The 14559-nt window shown below is 48.8% G+C and overlaps 1 protein-coding gene across 1 annotated transcript in view; it reads right to left on the reverse strand.

The window, feature by feature from the left end:
- Positions 1 to 14559, reverse strand: part of SETD2 (SET domain containing 2, histone lysine methyltransferase) — a 66530-nt gene that overhangs the window by 3148 nt on the left and 48823 nt on the right. The window contains exons 13-18 of the mRNA XM_055806878.1: positions 13517 to 13565; positions 13024 to 13204; positions 9123 to 9798; positions 8114 to 8248; positions 7384 to 7523; positions 4448 to 4559 (exon numbers count right to left, since the gene is read on the reverse strand). Coding sequence (XP_055662853.1) covers positions 4448 to 4559; positions 7384 to 7523; positions 8114 to 8248; positions 9123 to 9798; positions 13024 to 13204; positions 13517 to 13565 — 1293 coding nt within the window. The remainder of the gene's footprint in view (positions 1 to 4447; positions 4560 to 7383; positions 7524 to 8113; positions 8249 to 9122; positions 9799 to 13023; positions 13205 to 13516; positions 13566 to 14559) is intronic.

A 14559-nucleotide genomic window follows, 5' to 3' on the forward strand; every position in this document is an offset into this window, starting at 1 on the left:
GGAAAAAGCAGGAGCCATCCCATCCCTTTCAAACCCCACAGACACGCCTGGCCGAGGCTGGAGGGCAGAGCTGCAAAATCCCATAAGCAAAGCGAAGTGGGACTTAGATCAGCCCCCCACAGGGAAGTTTTATGGCTGGGGGCTGTCCCGAGCAAGCGCTGGTGCGTCTCTGGGCTGGCCGCACATCAAAGCTCACCGCTCCCTGCCCACAGCTCAGGGACTGACATCAAAAGGCCAGTGATGGGGAGCAGATGGCTCCCTGCTGGCTCCCGGCGCGGCTCCGGCACCATGGTGTCACCAAGCCCTGCCACCTTCCATCACCAAGCCCTTCTCCACCACCACCACCCCAGCATCTCCAGCACACCCCAATTCCTCTTAATTCCCCGAGCCCGCACAAGAAAGGAGTATTTTCTACATGGGTCAGTTTGGTAACAACAGGATTTTAACATAGCCCTCAGAGGATGTCATAAACTATCAGCGCTAATTAGCTTGCCCCAGTAGAGCCAAGGACAGGTCTGGAGTTTGCAGGGAAGCGCTGTAAATACCAAATAAAGAGGTGTGTAAATAAATGTGTAAAGGAAGTAAATGCAAAAATAAAGCTTACCTGGTCGGGTTAAGCCTGGGGCTAAATGCTCCTGGGATTTTGAGCTCCATCGCTTCCCCCCCGACCGTGGGAGCCACCTGGGCTGTGGGGGTGACTTGGAAGGGGGAAAATGGCACTTTTTGGGGACCGGAGCAAGGACAGGCCAAACACCAGATGCCCACCAAGCTGCTGCCCCAGCATAGGCAGTGCTGCCAGCACCAGGCAACCAGCACCGCCTGGCAGCTCATGTGAAATCCTGCTCCTCTCGGCCACAGCATGCAGAGTGGGGGGAAAACCAGTGCCAAAATTTGTAGGGGAAAAATGAGTAGACACAGAAACTGTATTTCTAAGCTACTACTTGTGCAAAGATGCTGATTTCTCCTCATGTTAAAATTAATCTTTAACATTAAAACTTCCTTATCAAAGGGCTTTAGCCTGCATTGACATGACCACAGCGCTTCCCCCATAGCTCCTCCAAAATGCTCCTGTAATTCAAAGCCATGCTGCCTGCCAGGAAACCTGTAACACAGGAAAAGACCCCCAAAATGGTGGTATTCACATTTATCAGCCTTGCTGCTTTATGCAAAAACCCTCCAGAGAAGAGGTGAGGATGGAGAAGCCAGCAGATGCTGTTAGGGGAAAATCAGCCTGGGATGGGGTGATGGTGGGAGGGGAGCAAGAAGCCAAATGCGCTGGGAAATTCGGAGGAGCCTGTGCAGGGGGGACAACAAAATCCTCCAGCAGCATGGGATAAGGCTGCTGGAATCTGCTCCACCGATACTGGCTTTTCCATGCTCTCCGCAGGGTACCAATAAGCAGAGACACAAACACATCCGTGCAATAAATCTGGGCTTTTTCCATCTTAAAAGAACACCAAAACTTTGGCATCCAGCCCCATGCCAGTGCCAGCCTCCCTGAGCACTCTGCCAGGCCACTCTCTCATGAAACCCCTCTTCCAAGGGGAAAAGCAGGTTTAAAAATGTGCTTTAAAGGGAAATAGCAAGCGTGGCTTCGAATGCCTTTCCATCAAAATCACTATACTGGTGTGCGAGCCCCAGGCAACCTCACCCACTGCTGACACCAGCCACAGCAACAGCAGCCATGCCGGGACTTTGAGGGTATCAGGAAGGGAGCAGATGATGCTCCGAAGCATGTTGAACACACTCCGGAGGAAATAAAATACCCCAGTCGCTGCCGATGCAAGTGTTTCGCCAGGACGAGCGGTGCCTCGTGGCTGGGGAACACCAGGAATAGCACAGCAGCTGTTGGATGGCCAGAGCCGTGATGCCAGCGGGTTTAATCCCTCTTGGAAAAGGTGCAGGGTGGGGAGGAGGAGGGTAAAAAAATCCAAGGAATGTGGTTACAATTTCAGGGTGGAAGCATCACTATGGAGGCGGTGGTGAGCGAGCTATGACCATGGGGGAATTCAATGTTATTTCCATGACCGGGAAAAACCCAACCTTCAGGCCATCCTGGCCAAGAAGAAAAAGATTTAAAGCTCTAAAGTGAGTAAGAACCACATCACCGTAAGGTCAGCCAAAGCTGCATGGCCGCTATTAATTTAGGAACGAGGTATTGATGGCTTCAGAGAAGTTTTGCACTTGAAAATAGGGCTTTTGGGGTTTGAGTGAGCACTGAAAACCGGCAGAAACAGCCAGCTCATGTCTGCTCTGAGGTGAAGCCTGTCAAGCATCACCCCAGTCCTCGGCATCTCTTTTATCCCAGAGGTTTTGAATCTGGCATGTAAATGCCTGCCCGCATTTACAGAAGCATCTTTCCTAGCTGTTCCCTCTGCAGTCGCAGGCACCACCGAGACCCTCAGTCCATGGGGAAAAGACTCCCGGGGTGCAAAGCACCAGCACAACTATATCAGAAGAGCCCAACCTTCTTCTCAGCATCTCATTCTCATTACAAGGACGTTTCTCTATCTCCAGACTGGTCCACACCACTAAGCCTTACCTCATACAGCTAGAGCAGCAAACCCTCCATGGGGATGCAGTTTATGGCTATTCCAGATGAACAAACCTCGCCTTAAAGCCTAAAATGAAGGTCTGTTTGATAAATAGGTTCTCGCGTCTCGCTCTGCATGCCGGTATCCTTCAACAGCAATCTGCAACCCGAATCCAGAAGCAACATGCAAGCGCAGATGAACTGGGATCAACCCAAGGCAAACACAGGGCAAGCCCTTCCCATCCAAGCCCAACGCGCTGTAGAAAACGGGCAAATTAGAAATATTTTTCTTTCAGCCTGAGTCATCTGGAATGTTCACAAAGCTGCACGAGGTCAGTTTTTATGTTTTTGCTGAGCACAATAAAGGGAGTTCTCAGCCAGAGCAGCACAAGGTCGCTGCATGGTACTGAACCTGTAGCTCACCTAAGGGATCCAGTGAGCCCCAGTGAGCCCAGGACACTTGTGTGTTTATGAATCCTCCCAGTGCCATGATTATTTGCTCCTTTGCCCACTGAGGATCCAACCAGAACCACAGGGGATGCCAGCAGGGTACCCATGATGCTGACCCAGGCACAAAATATCATTTAAAAAGCTTTTCTGGATTCCTCTGCAGAAGTAAAGACTCCCTGGCTGAGCAGTTTGTGCCAGGTCTTAGTGAATTTTCTAATTAACTTTTTTCACAGGGAGAGAAACATTTGTAAATAATACAGTTTAACTGAACTCGCCAGGAATCCCGGCTGAAGTACTCAAGGGGTGTGACAGGGATTGGGTTAACACTTGGGATCCTGTGAAACACATGCGAAATGTGATCGCAGCACATTGGGATGTTCCTGGGCACTGCAGGACAGACAACACCTTCAGTACCTACAGCAAAATTAGTACCGGGTATGTGGGCATCACCCAAGCATCGAGAGAATTGCTCCTGAAGAGTTATAACCCATCAAACCTTTCTCCCTGCAGCTCTCCTCTCTTCTTTTTAGAGAATCAGGAAGGTATACAGGGTGATTTATCTACAGGGGCTCAGCAGCTGCTGCTTGGACTCTGCCCTCCCTGCTTTGCAAGAGCTGGCAGAGCTGGAAACACACACCGATGGCAGACATATCCCCAGGGGGGCTCAGCCAAGTCCCCTCCCACAGAACGCTGAGGTGGCTGTGGCCACAGAGGGACCTAACTGAAAATCAAGTCCCATTTGGAGAGCAGCTCCATCCTCACAGGCATCAACCTTTGACAGCAGGAGCGGTGGAGATTCTGCAGCATTCACCAGGAAAGCAGAAAGGCAGCTGGTGGTGGAAGCAACACAGAGCTCCCAGCTCTTCTACTGCCACACTTAGTTTTTCCTATTTCAGTGATATCCCCCTTCCTGCCCCCTTTTTTTGGCCAGTTATAAGGTCATCTCCACACATGAGGCTGCAGTAATGCTTGGCATCCAGGGCAGAACACCAGCCGCCCCCAGAAAGCCTGTGTTCATCCAAGCCGCGGTCAGCACAGCTCGAGAGGTAAACAAAGGTACACTGGGGTCTTTACCAAGCCAGCACCCAGAAGGACGAGGAGGTGAGAGCATCACAAAAATCTCTGCTTGAGTATTTGTCACCAGGGCTAAACCTGGCAGCAACAAGGGGAAGCTGCTCTTCAGCAGCTACCAGGCAGCACAGCATATTTCATCAGGTGTTCCAGAGTGGCAAGAAAAGAACAACTTAACTCTGTTAATCCCCTACCACTATTAAAAAGCACAAAAAGAGTGGTCCTATGGTCAGTACAGCCACTACAGCATATCTTGGGTCACTGTCATTCCCCCAAGTCCATACCGACCTCAGCAACAGCCCTGGCGTTCACTGCTCCTGCCCTGAAGGACAAGATTATCCGTGTGGTCTGCCAGAGATGTTAAGCGGTTTCCCTTGCTGACCCCACACTTACCTTCATGGGGTTTTCATCATATGTTGGGGTCCCGAGGTCCATTTCAGCTTCATGTTCAAGGCTGGCATCGTCCCCTGGGCTGTCCCAGGTAGGAGGGTCCCACTGGGTTTGCCTGGAGGAAGACAGAGAGACAGAGGACCATCACCCTCTTAAAAATAATTAGTACCTGCTTATCGATTGTCCCATCAGCAGGAACACCTGGTCTGCACTGACCACCAAAACCCTTAACACGGGTGTAATGCATGGCCCTATCTTGCTGTTCATGAGTTTGAGTAGGCTTCTAAGTCGGAGAAGGCTACAGCCAAGCAAGAACTCAAAAAAGGGAATTCACACTTCCCATCACTGCTGACACTCAACGTGGGATTAAGGGAAGTTTATCCCAGGCATGAAATAAAGAAGGTCAGTGATTCTGGCGTGGAAAGATGGGAGCAATCACAGCGGAGTGGCTGGGGAAGGTGCTGTTTCATGCAGAGTGAGGGTCAGCCCTAGACACCTCAAAGCCAAGTGCTCAGCCACAGGTATCTCATCGAGGAAAGGACGCAGATCAAAGATCCTGAGAAAGGCCACAGGAAGGAGCAAGAGCTTGAAGGGATGCCACGAGGCTCATCTCATCCATACACTAGAAGAGGCTAAACACAGGGCTAGAGCTCTGCTTGGCTCACTGCACATGGGAAGAAGCCACCAGAGCCTGCATGGGCTTGTCAGGCCAATGCTCAGAGAAGAGCCCCGCTGTGCTCAAACCAGGGAAGGATGGGAAGAACTGGTCTGCATTTCCGCAAGGCTGGAAGAGGGGAGTGGGAAGCCATCAGCATCCAAGGGCAAATACAGGACAGTGCCAGGGAGGAAACACCATTGACCAGGGGAGGAACACAACTAGGAGAAATCAGGGCCAAGAGGACAGACCGCTGCCTTTGCAGGACTAGGGCAAGTATGGGACTCTCCATCAGGTGAGAGGACTCAGTCACAAACAGGCTAAACAAGAGGGATGCAAAGGACAGCTCCCCAGACCTCATTAGATTTGGAGGTGACCTAACATGGCAACTATTTGCCATCTCTTGACTCTTGTGTGAAGCCAGGATGTGTGCTCTTCAGCTCAATACAAAGAAATCCTGAAAGCCTGCATCAAAAGAAGCCGCTGGTTTGAATTTCTGGAGGTTTCTGACCTGTATCAGAAACCCTGTCCCACTTCAGGGCTTTTTACTTTTCAGGACATGCTAGGGGGAAGCATGAAAGTCTTATTTCAACAAGCCCCCACGTGCTTCACCATGCTACTTGATTCTCCAGATACTGCTGAATATCCCTGAGCTTGGACCACTATTAATTTGATTGCCAAGTAGAACAAAATATTTAAATAAGAAGACCTAACAAGTAAGATTTCCTTTCCTGTATTGGCCCCATTCTGTTGGAAGATACACAGTTAAAAGAAGAACTGAAAGAAATCTTCCAGCATGTGTTCCTTGAAAAAGTTCAAGATTAATTATATTCAATTAGTGGCTTCTCATGTAGTTGCAGAAGATGCACAGAAGAGGCATTCCTTGCCAAGGGGGAAGGCTCAGCTGCGTCTCTTCGTCTCATTGCAAGACTTCCAAACCACAGCACAAATCACGAATTCCTGCTCGGCTGTTTTCTTTTCCTTCCTGGGGTTTGAAGCTCTCCTGCTCTGCTGTTGGTGCAACTCTGGATGTGTAAGGCAGCGAAAGAAGTCCAAACAGGGGACTGAAAAGGTCAACTGATGCAAAGAAATGTGTGCAAGTAACAGTAACTGATATCAAGACAGTCAGGACATGTAACAAAATACTCAGGTGTAACCTTTTAGAGAGGTGGATCCCCACAGAGACCTCACATGGAGTTTGAAAGTTAAAAAAAAATAATAATTGTTTTCGTAAGTCTAAAATCCATGATATAAATTTTATATGAATTCATAGGTAATGATCAAAAAACTTGGTACCTTCCAAAACTGATCACAAAGGTGTGAGGAAAACACTGGGAAACTATTTCTTGCTTTAGAACAGACCAGAGGTCTGAAGGCAGAAAAAACGAGGGTGAGAAGACAAACCCTTTGATGCCACATGCCGCGGATCCCAGCGGATCCCTGAGGCATCAAAGACCTCCTGTTCATACAGTACACCCGCTGCAACGCTCGCACACACGTTAAACCTCCACAGAGCGGGGTTATCTGCCTGGCACTGCCGTCAGAGCCCCATGGATGTTTCAGAGCATGAAGGGCAGACGCGGTCTCTCTCTACCTGTTAATTCTGCTGCTATTTCAGCACCACGTGGGGCACCTCATATTCAGTACACCCGCTGCAACGCTCGCACACACGTTAAACCTCCACAGAGCGGGGTTATCTGCCTGGCACTGCCGTCAGAGCCCCATGGATGTTTCAGAGCATGAAGGGCAGACGCGGTCTCTCTCTACCTGTTAATTCTGCTGCTATTTCAGCACCACGTGGGGCACCTCATATTCAGGCAGAGCGATGAACGTGTCAAAGGATTTAAATCCGACTTGACTAAGATGCTGGGGAGAAATACGTTGCTTTGATGAGATTTTTATTTTTTTGCAATCAGATCGTCAGAAGTGGAGCTCCTCACCACCGTGTTATCACAGCGGGTTACAACTCAATGCACGGCTGGAGTCACTGTTCACAAGGAAATCGAGTGCTATCACTGCACTTCTGCTTGCAGAAAACAGGGCTCCATCCCTGGGCCACATTTTCGGGGGTGAAGGAGAGGTTTTGAGCAATCTCAGCCTCCCACCCACCCAGCTTATGAGCAGCACCCTGCTGGGTACAGGCTTTGCAGTGCCTAATGAGACTCTGAGGGCTGAACATGCATTTCTCTTCCACCCAATTCCTTCACTTGAGCCATCAAACTCCAGCCCTGATGCAGCCATCACGCCCACTTTGTTACCACGCTCACCTCGTTATCATGCTTACCTTGTTACCACGTGGTAGTAGTAGATCTTCCCCTCTGGATCTCGGGCTGTTTTCCAGTTAGGTGGCAGGACAATTGTTTTGGGTTTTGGAGGGGATGGTGGAGGCAAGTCCAGGAGGTTATTGGTCACCACAAGCTCTGGCTGAAAATAGCACAGAACAGGTGTAGAGAAAGACGTGAGCGGTCGTGAGAGTGCCCAGGGCAACCCTGACACCTCTTCCCCCCATGACAATGACTTTGGTGAAGGTAAAACTTAAAAATTACATTAGTGTTGGCCCAAGAAGTAGGGGACAGGATCTTCCCCTAGTTCTTCATCAGATACCCCAAGCACCCACTCAACCACACCCTGAGCCTGCAATACAGCCGCTTTACCACCCCTGCTCTTAAATCCTCTGTAGTGGATGCCAAAGCCACCATTTCTGATGGAGAGGCTTCAGCAGCAAAAGCAGTCATGGAGTTCCTACACACCCACCCATATGCAGCCTTCTCAGATGTGCCGGCAGAAAGCCCTGAACACAAGATCTGGGCTCAAATCCCACCAAAACACATCCGATGCACACATCCAGCCTGAAAAGCAGCATCCTGAAGGATACCAGCATGCTGCTGCATATGAAAGTCCTCTGGCTGGTACCACCAATGCTTTCACAGCATCCAGAAGCCACGGGGAATCACGCAAACCCAAAGCAGATGCAGATGAACACTCCCCATCCCGTCTGACCCACCAAGCCTTACCTGCTGGATGGGCTGAGGCTGCCCAGCTGTGACAATTGTAGTTACTGCTGTCGGTGGCTGCACAATGACTCCCTGCGGATGAGCTGTGTAAATCTGTTGGCCTTGGATGTACTGGAGACCTGGCTGGGCATAACTCTGAAATGGAGCACAGAGAATCACAAGTCAGCTTGCTTTAGCAAAAAGCCCTTCACTGGAGGACACAGTACAGTTTCCCTTACTGGGAATCAAATCATGGAGGCCAAAAGAGGATTACAGTCATCGAGGACTAGTAGAAGATAACATCCAAACCAAACAGCAATAACCACTGACTGAGGCGGGGTTCAAGCAAACAATCTTGGCCGATTTGCTGTCCCCGGAGTCATACAATTGCCTATGTCTCGGTTTTTGGAAGAACTAGGCATCGGCAAGATGCTGAATACCAATATCCTTGTTAATGAAGACAAAGCACAAGGAGAAACCACTTTAAGCATAGTCATTTGGAGCTCCAGACTGAGCCTGATGGAAGGGGACATGTAATTCAGAGAAAACCGATAAAGAAAGCTGATCTGTTGGGGTTTTTGTTTGGTTTAAGCTGGTAGCTCCAGACTCTGCTTCTAAAAGCCAATGGAAGGCAAACTCACAGCCCTGCATTTTACTGCTTACTTGGTCAATGACAGTGGAAGCTCTTATGCAGAAATCCCGTTCACTGGAATCAACAATCAAAAAACCAACTTAACTTCTATAAACAGGTTACAAATAATCTCTGTAAGCTGTAAACTCCTGCTTGGTTCCAACAACTACAGCATTTGTACATGGAAAATACCCTACTTAAATGTGCTTTTCTCATACCCTTGCATGGGAAGTCATCAGAGAAGTGCTACTGCAGCTTAGTATCAGAGCAAAGCAGGATGCTCTAACATTAAGAGCACTAGCAAAGAGTGAGCAAATAAAGTGGTTTTCCCAGCTGCAGGCTGGTACCCTTCGTTTTGTGGGTGTTTTCACGCCATGCCTTGTCTGAAATAGAAATTACCTGTACAATCGGTGGGGTCGTTTGTGAGTAGGGAGATGTCACACCATAAACGGTCTGACAAGTCTGTCCTTGGTAATATATGGCTGGTTGAGACTGGGCTGGCGAGTACTGCTGTTGTACTGCTACAGTCTGCTGGCTGGAATCCCAAACCCCGTAGCTCTGACTCTGCACTGGTCCCGGTGCAGCCACGGGCAGGACGGCCACATTGGGTTCTTGATGGACCACGGTGTCGCTTTGTGCTACATACTGTGGAGTCGTAACCTCCATCGTCGTTGCTACATGTTGGACTACTGGTACCGGCTGAGGAGTAGTTAGGGTTGGTTCTACTGTGTGCCCAACCAAGGTCTGTGGGTGTTCATATGCTGCTGTCGAGCACATCGAATCCATGGTGGGCGTGGGCAGCAGAACTTTTCCAGCGTTGGGGTTGCTGGGATCTACATAGGCTTGCATGGGGTAGCCAGGCGGGTAGCCGATAAAGCTGTGGTGGGGTGTGCCGTAGCCCATGGAGTCGTAGGGCAGGGGGGATGTCATCCCCAGGTTTTGCAGTTGCTGTTGCTGTTTCTGGGCTTCCCGCTGGGCAACCTCCTGTTCAAACAGCTTCCTGCGCTCCTCTGTGGACAGCTTGTTGCGATCCTTAAGCCGGGCTTTCTTCTTCGAAGATGCTGGTGTGTCATACCTGGGAGAGGATGAAAAGAGAAGGTTTCGTGAGACCTCAGAAACCTGAAGGTCCAGGGCTCCAGCAGCGAAACAGCCACCACTGATGGCAGCAGACGCTGGGGGCCCAAATGCCCAACAGCAGCAACAATTCCTAAAAACATTTGTTTTCAGGCACTTGACCAACCATGGCAACTCATAGGGAGGAGAAACATCCACTGGTCCCACTTGTCCATGAGGGCAGAGGATGAGCTAAGTGGTCCCACTGGATTTACCAACTTCAGTTCGGTGCTGAAGCTAATGGTGATGCAAAGATGCAGCAGTTGTCTGGAAGATCTGCTGGGTAGCACCAAGACACCCGGAGAGGGGAGGCAATATCTCAAGGGCCAACAGAGAACCCGAGGAGAGGGTGGAATAAGCAGGGTGCCCCCTGAGCAGGCTGAGGACCCGTGCTGGAGACCCTCTGCCATGGTTTCCTGAAGCGGGACCAGAACAGATGGGTTTTGGAAGAGGCTCTCCAAGAAGGTGCACCTCACACCACAACATCTTCACTCCCAAAGATCAGAGCAGCTCAGCAATGGGGAAAGTACCCCAAATTTCTTGTCTAAGGTTTCCCCTGGCATTGGAGCTGCAGACACAGGCGCATTTGCAGACATGACAAAGAACAAGGGAATTACAAACAGCACGTTTCTGTTTAGAGTTATGCTATTTACTAGACCGCAGATCCAGCTTAAAAAATAATAAAGTGTGGATGGATTTTTTAATTATTTTTTTACAAATAAGAATTTCCATCCCGACACACAGAGCAGCTGGAGGGATTTTTCCAAGGAGTTAAAGAAGGGGGAAAACCAAAAAAAAAAGCCTAAAGACTTTGATCAGACCTCAACCAAGGAAAATTTCAGATCAAAGGTGGATATTTTGAGAAGTTATGAGTGTGGTAAAATGGGGATTACAAGCAAAAATGCTTTGCAGCCCTAATATAATGGATTCTACAAAGCATCCAGTATATTCTCTATATACTCACTTTATGTTCATGCATTCCATTTACATATCAAAAGCACATTGCTACCAACAGATACACTTAAGATGTTTCCTCACATTCCCAGAGTAGCTGCAAGGGTCTGTTAATGTGAACCTTATTGACATGAAGAGTTCAATTTCAATAATTCAAGTCTTTCCTGGCCCTGCCTGGAGAGTTTACACGAGAGGCAGCTGGCATGAAGGGACAGGCAGAAGAAAACTGAGGGTTTAGTGCAGAGCAAGCCAGCGATGCTCTCTTACTTTGCTCCTCTCTCCACCTATTTTCTTAGTTTGTTAGTTACATGAAGGATTTAATAAGACAAAAGGGGGACATTCAGAGCAAGAAGAGTATCCCCAGAGAAGGATGCGGGCACCCTAGTCCTGCTCCTGGTGAGCACCACTCACCAACAAGGATGTGGCTGCAGGAAGGAAGAGCCAGAGCAGGCAATTCCTCACCCACAAAAGAGCTTCTTCTGTTTAAAATACACAAAAAATACACTGTTTAGTCCATCCATCTTCGTACCTCCTGACACACTGCCATTACTTAGCTCCACTTCTACCCTCAGACCTCGGTGATGTTTCCATCCTCCAAATGGCTAATTACAGTAGTATAGATTTACATCTTATTTTTTTATCCAGATGTTTTAAACTTTCCCAGCCCAGCTCAATACGAGGACAAAAGTTTCCTCATCTGGCTGACTCACCACCAATTGTTCCCTAATTACTAAGTGGCTTTAGATCCTATTTAAGAGGGACAACAGAAAACTGATGACTTTAAAGGAAATTCCTTGGCATTCTTACTGCCTTTAACATGATCTGAAGCCTCCCAGAAACGCAAGACATGTAATATTTTCCTTCTTTTAATTAAGAAGCAACTTTCAAGGGAGGAAAATGGCTATCTGGCAACAAGCAGCTGCTGATTCACGTGCTGCCTGCCACCACCATCTCTATTGCTCCTCTGGCTGCAGGAGGGTTTGGCTGTGCCCGGCTGCATGCCTGTGGGACACTGGCGAACAACCCTGGGAGTCAGCACAGGCTCAGGCGCTCAGACAGTGATAGTCTGAATCTATAGGAAAAGGAAAAGGCAAAGGCAGCTTCGTGTGGCTGCCAGGATCATTGCACTGATCTGATTCTCACTTAAAATCTGGGAGAACAGCTAATAATTAAAAACATTTTCTCTTACTGCTTGTTCCTTGAACTGGCCAACTCACCAAGAACAAAGACGTCTATGTCTCATTTACCTAGCCCCTATTTTTATTCTCACCATCCATCCTACTGGACCTGGTCAGCAGATGTACTTTACATGGAAGGGCACAACTCACGCTAGCGCAACACAAACTGGTTGCTTTTATTTTCTACTTTAACTTCAGCATCTGCACACACTGTAATTTAAAGTAGCATATACTTTCACTGGAGCTTATAGACTCGGTGCCTTGTTTCCCTAGCCAACCTGTGTTTAAAAATCCTTTTTTTTAATATAAGATGTAAGTAAATTTGAAGCCCTCATGCTCCCTTGTATCCATCGCTTGCAAACATATGCAGTGTAAGTGGGCATCCATCAGGCAACAGAGCGCCCACAAAAAAGAAACACTAAGTAAAATCACTGCAAGGTCTTTAAAACCTAAGAGACACCTCCTCAGCCAAGGCAGCAGGATGCCACCGTTCCCAGGGGAAGGCAGGAGACATGGCACCAACTTGGTGGGGTCACACCTACCACGACCGCTTTCCTTGAGCTCAACGGTTTTGGGGGATATTCAGTTGGTCAAGGAAGTTGGTCTGTGTTAGAAGTCCTGCCTGGCATGGGTACTGCCAGCTGGTACGGGCACGGTCTTGCTCCAAGTTTAAGTACACTGGGGAGAGGTGAGCAGAAGGGAATGGGTTTTGAAGAACTCAGACAAACTCTGCACTAGGAGGGCTACAACCCTAATTCCTGTGTGAGAGGTGGGTATCGCTTCCCTCGTCACCTGTCTAATACCCAAAACATGACTGAAGGTGAAGACTTAGGTTATCTGAGAGGAGAGGCCACCTAACACCCAGGAGCCACGCAACTCCGGCCAGGGAATGCATCTCACCATGCAGGATAAAATCTCCTTCCCTGTCCCTGGGTGTTTTCAAAGATCACCGGGACCATTTTCCCCAGTTTTCACCCAGGATTACCACAGTTCCAACACTCCCAGCCCAGCGGTCAGACCCGCAGCCCTGACACCAGTGCCGCCAGATAACTTGCCTGTCCTCTGGCCTCTTTGTTCCTCGCTCATATGCCGAGGATGGAGGGGACAACGAGTCTCTCCGTCTCTTCTTCTCTTTACTTTGGCTCTGCCTCTCGGAATCCCGCTCTCTGCTCAGGATCGGGTTCTTTGGAGTAGGAGTCTGATCCCTGTGGCCAGCTGACTCTCTGCCACGGTCAGCTGTTAGGAAAAATGGGTAAAAGGGAGAGAATTTTTATAATTCAGAGTATTTCCAGCTCCCCCCTCTTGCAGTTTCAGTAGCTTCTGTTAGTTAACGGAGTCTTCAAACGAGGTATAGGCTGCCCTGCATCAGCCTCAGGGCTACATTTCCCATCACCCACTGCTTAGATTATCTTCCCTATTTACAGGAGCCGTTTTCACGGAGTAGGAATGCTGAGTTATGAAGGCAGAACATCCCTTGACATCCCAGACCAGGAAAATTAAGTGGTTTCATAGGAGATGAGTGATATATAGGAAAACATGAATACATACCACTGTTCTCCTTCTCTGCTTGACTCTTCTTCGGGATCCGGTACACCTCCTGCAAAGCAAGCCACAGGCAGGGTCAGAGTTTCAGCTACTGACAAGAACAACCATCTACAGGGCTGCAAGAATCATAGCACGGCACTAATAATTTAACAATTCAATTTTAAAACAAAACAAAAAAGTCCATGTCTCTTGAAGCAAAGCTGTGGTTTTAGGCAAATTATTGTGGTGCTTTCTATATATTGCCTCTGACCAGCATTTCGTGTTCGTATTCTGAGCTCCCTTGTTTCAGACTAAGAAAATACATTTTCCTTTGGTGAGATAAATGAAAGCATAAGAAACTCTTGTTGTGGTCTGTTCACAAGACAAAACCACTTCAAAAGAGCTAGTAAAGGTTAAAAAAAAGTGATTTTGGCCAAGATTTTACTTTTTTTAAATACCTATTTTGCTTTTCCACGGAGCCTGAACGCAACACTGCCAACATGTGCAGTTTGAAGCACCTGCAACTACACTCTCATGTATGCTGTGACTTCTTCCAGTGCTCAGAGGCACTAGGAGTCTAAAAATGTGCCCTGTTAAAATTATTTCTATTTATTTACATGCTTGCTATGGACCAAGGGGCAGAAGCAGGAAAACCAGGTCAGGAGAGTCCAGAGCAGAGGTATGGGATGCAGAAGCATTCCTAGTGCTCCCCTTTCCCTACAAACCCTTATTTTTCTGAAGCCCAGGCATGCTGCCTGTGCCCATCTAGCTCGACCCAAGCCATGCCAAGCTGGGGAACCCCCCTGACCACGGAGCAGCAGATCCACAGGGACCAGGGCAGGGAGGAGGACCTGGTGAGATCACAGCCACCACCTGTGTGCTCTTAACGTCAGGTGGGCACCGGGGGCTCAAAGCAAAGCAGGTTCTGATGCACACCCAAGGCACCTCCAAGACCCCAAAGCCCAGCCCTTGCTGTACCACCAACCCCCTGCCTGGTTTCGGTCCCCCTTCACACTCCATCCCACCCACAGCACTGAGAGAATTCCCCATTAAACACACTCAGACTG

This window comes from Falco peregrinus, chromosome 5 (assembly GCF_023634155.1).
Source record: "Falco peregrinus isolate bFalPer1 chromosome 5, bFalPer1.pri, whole genome shotgun sequence".
NCBI lineage: Eukaryota > Metazoa > Chordata > Aves > Falconiformes > Falconidae > Falco > Falco peregrinus.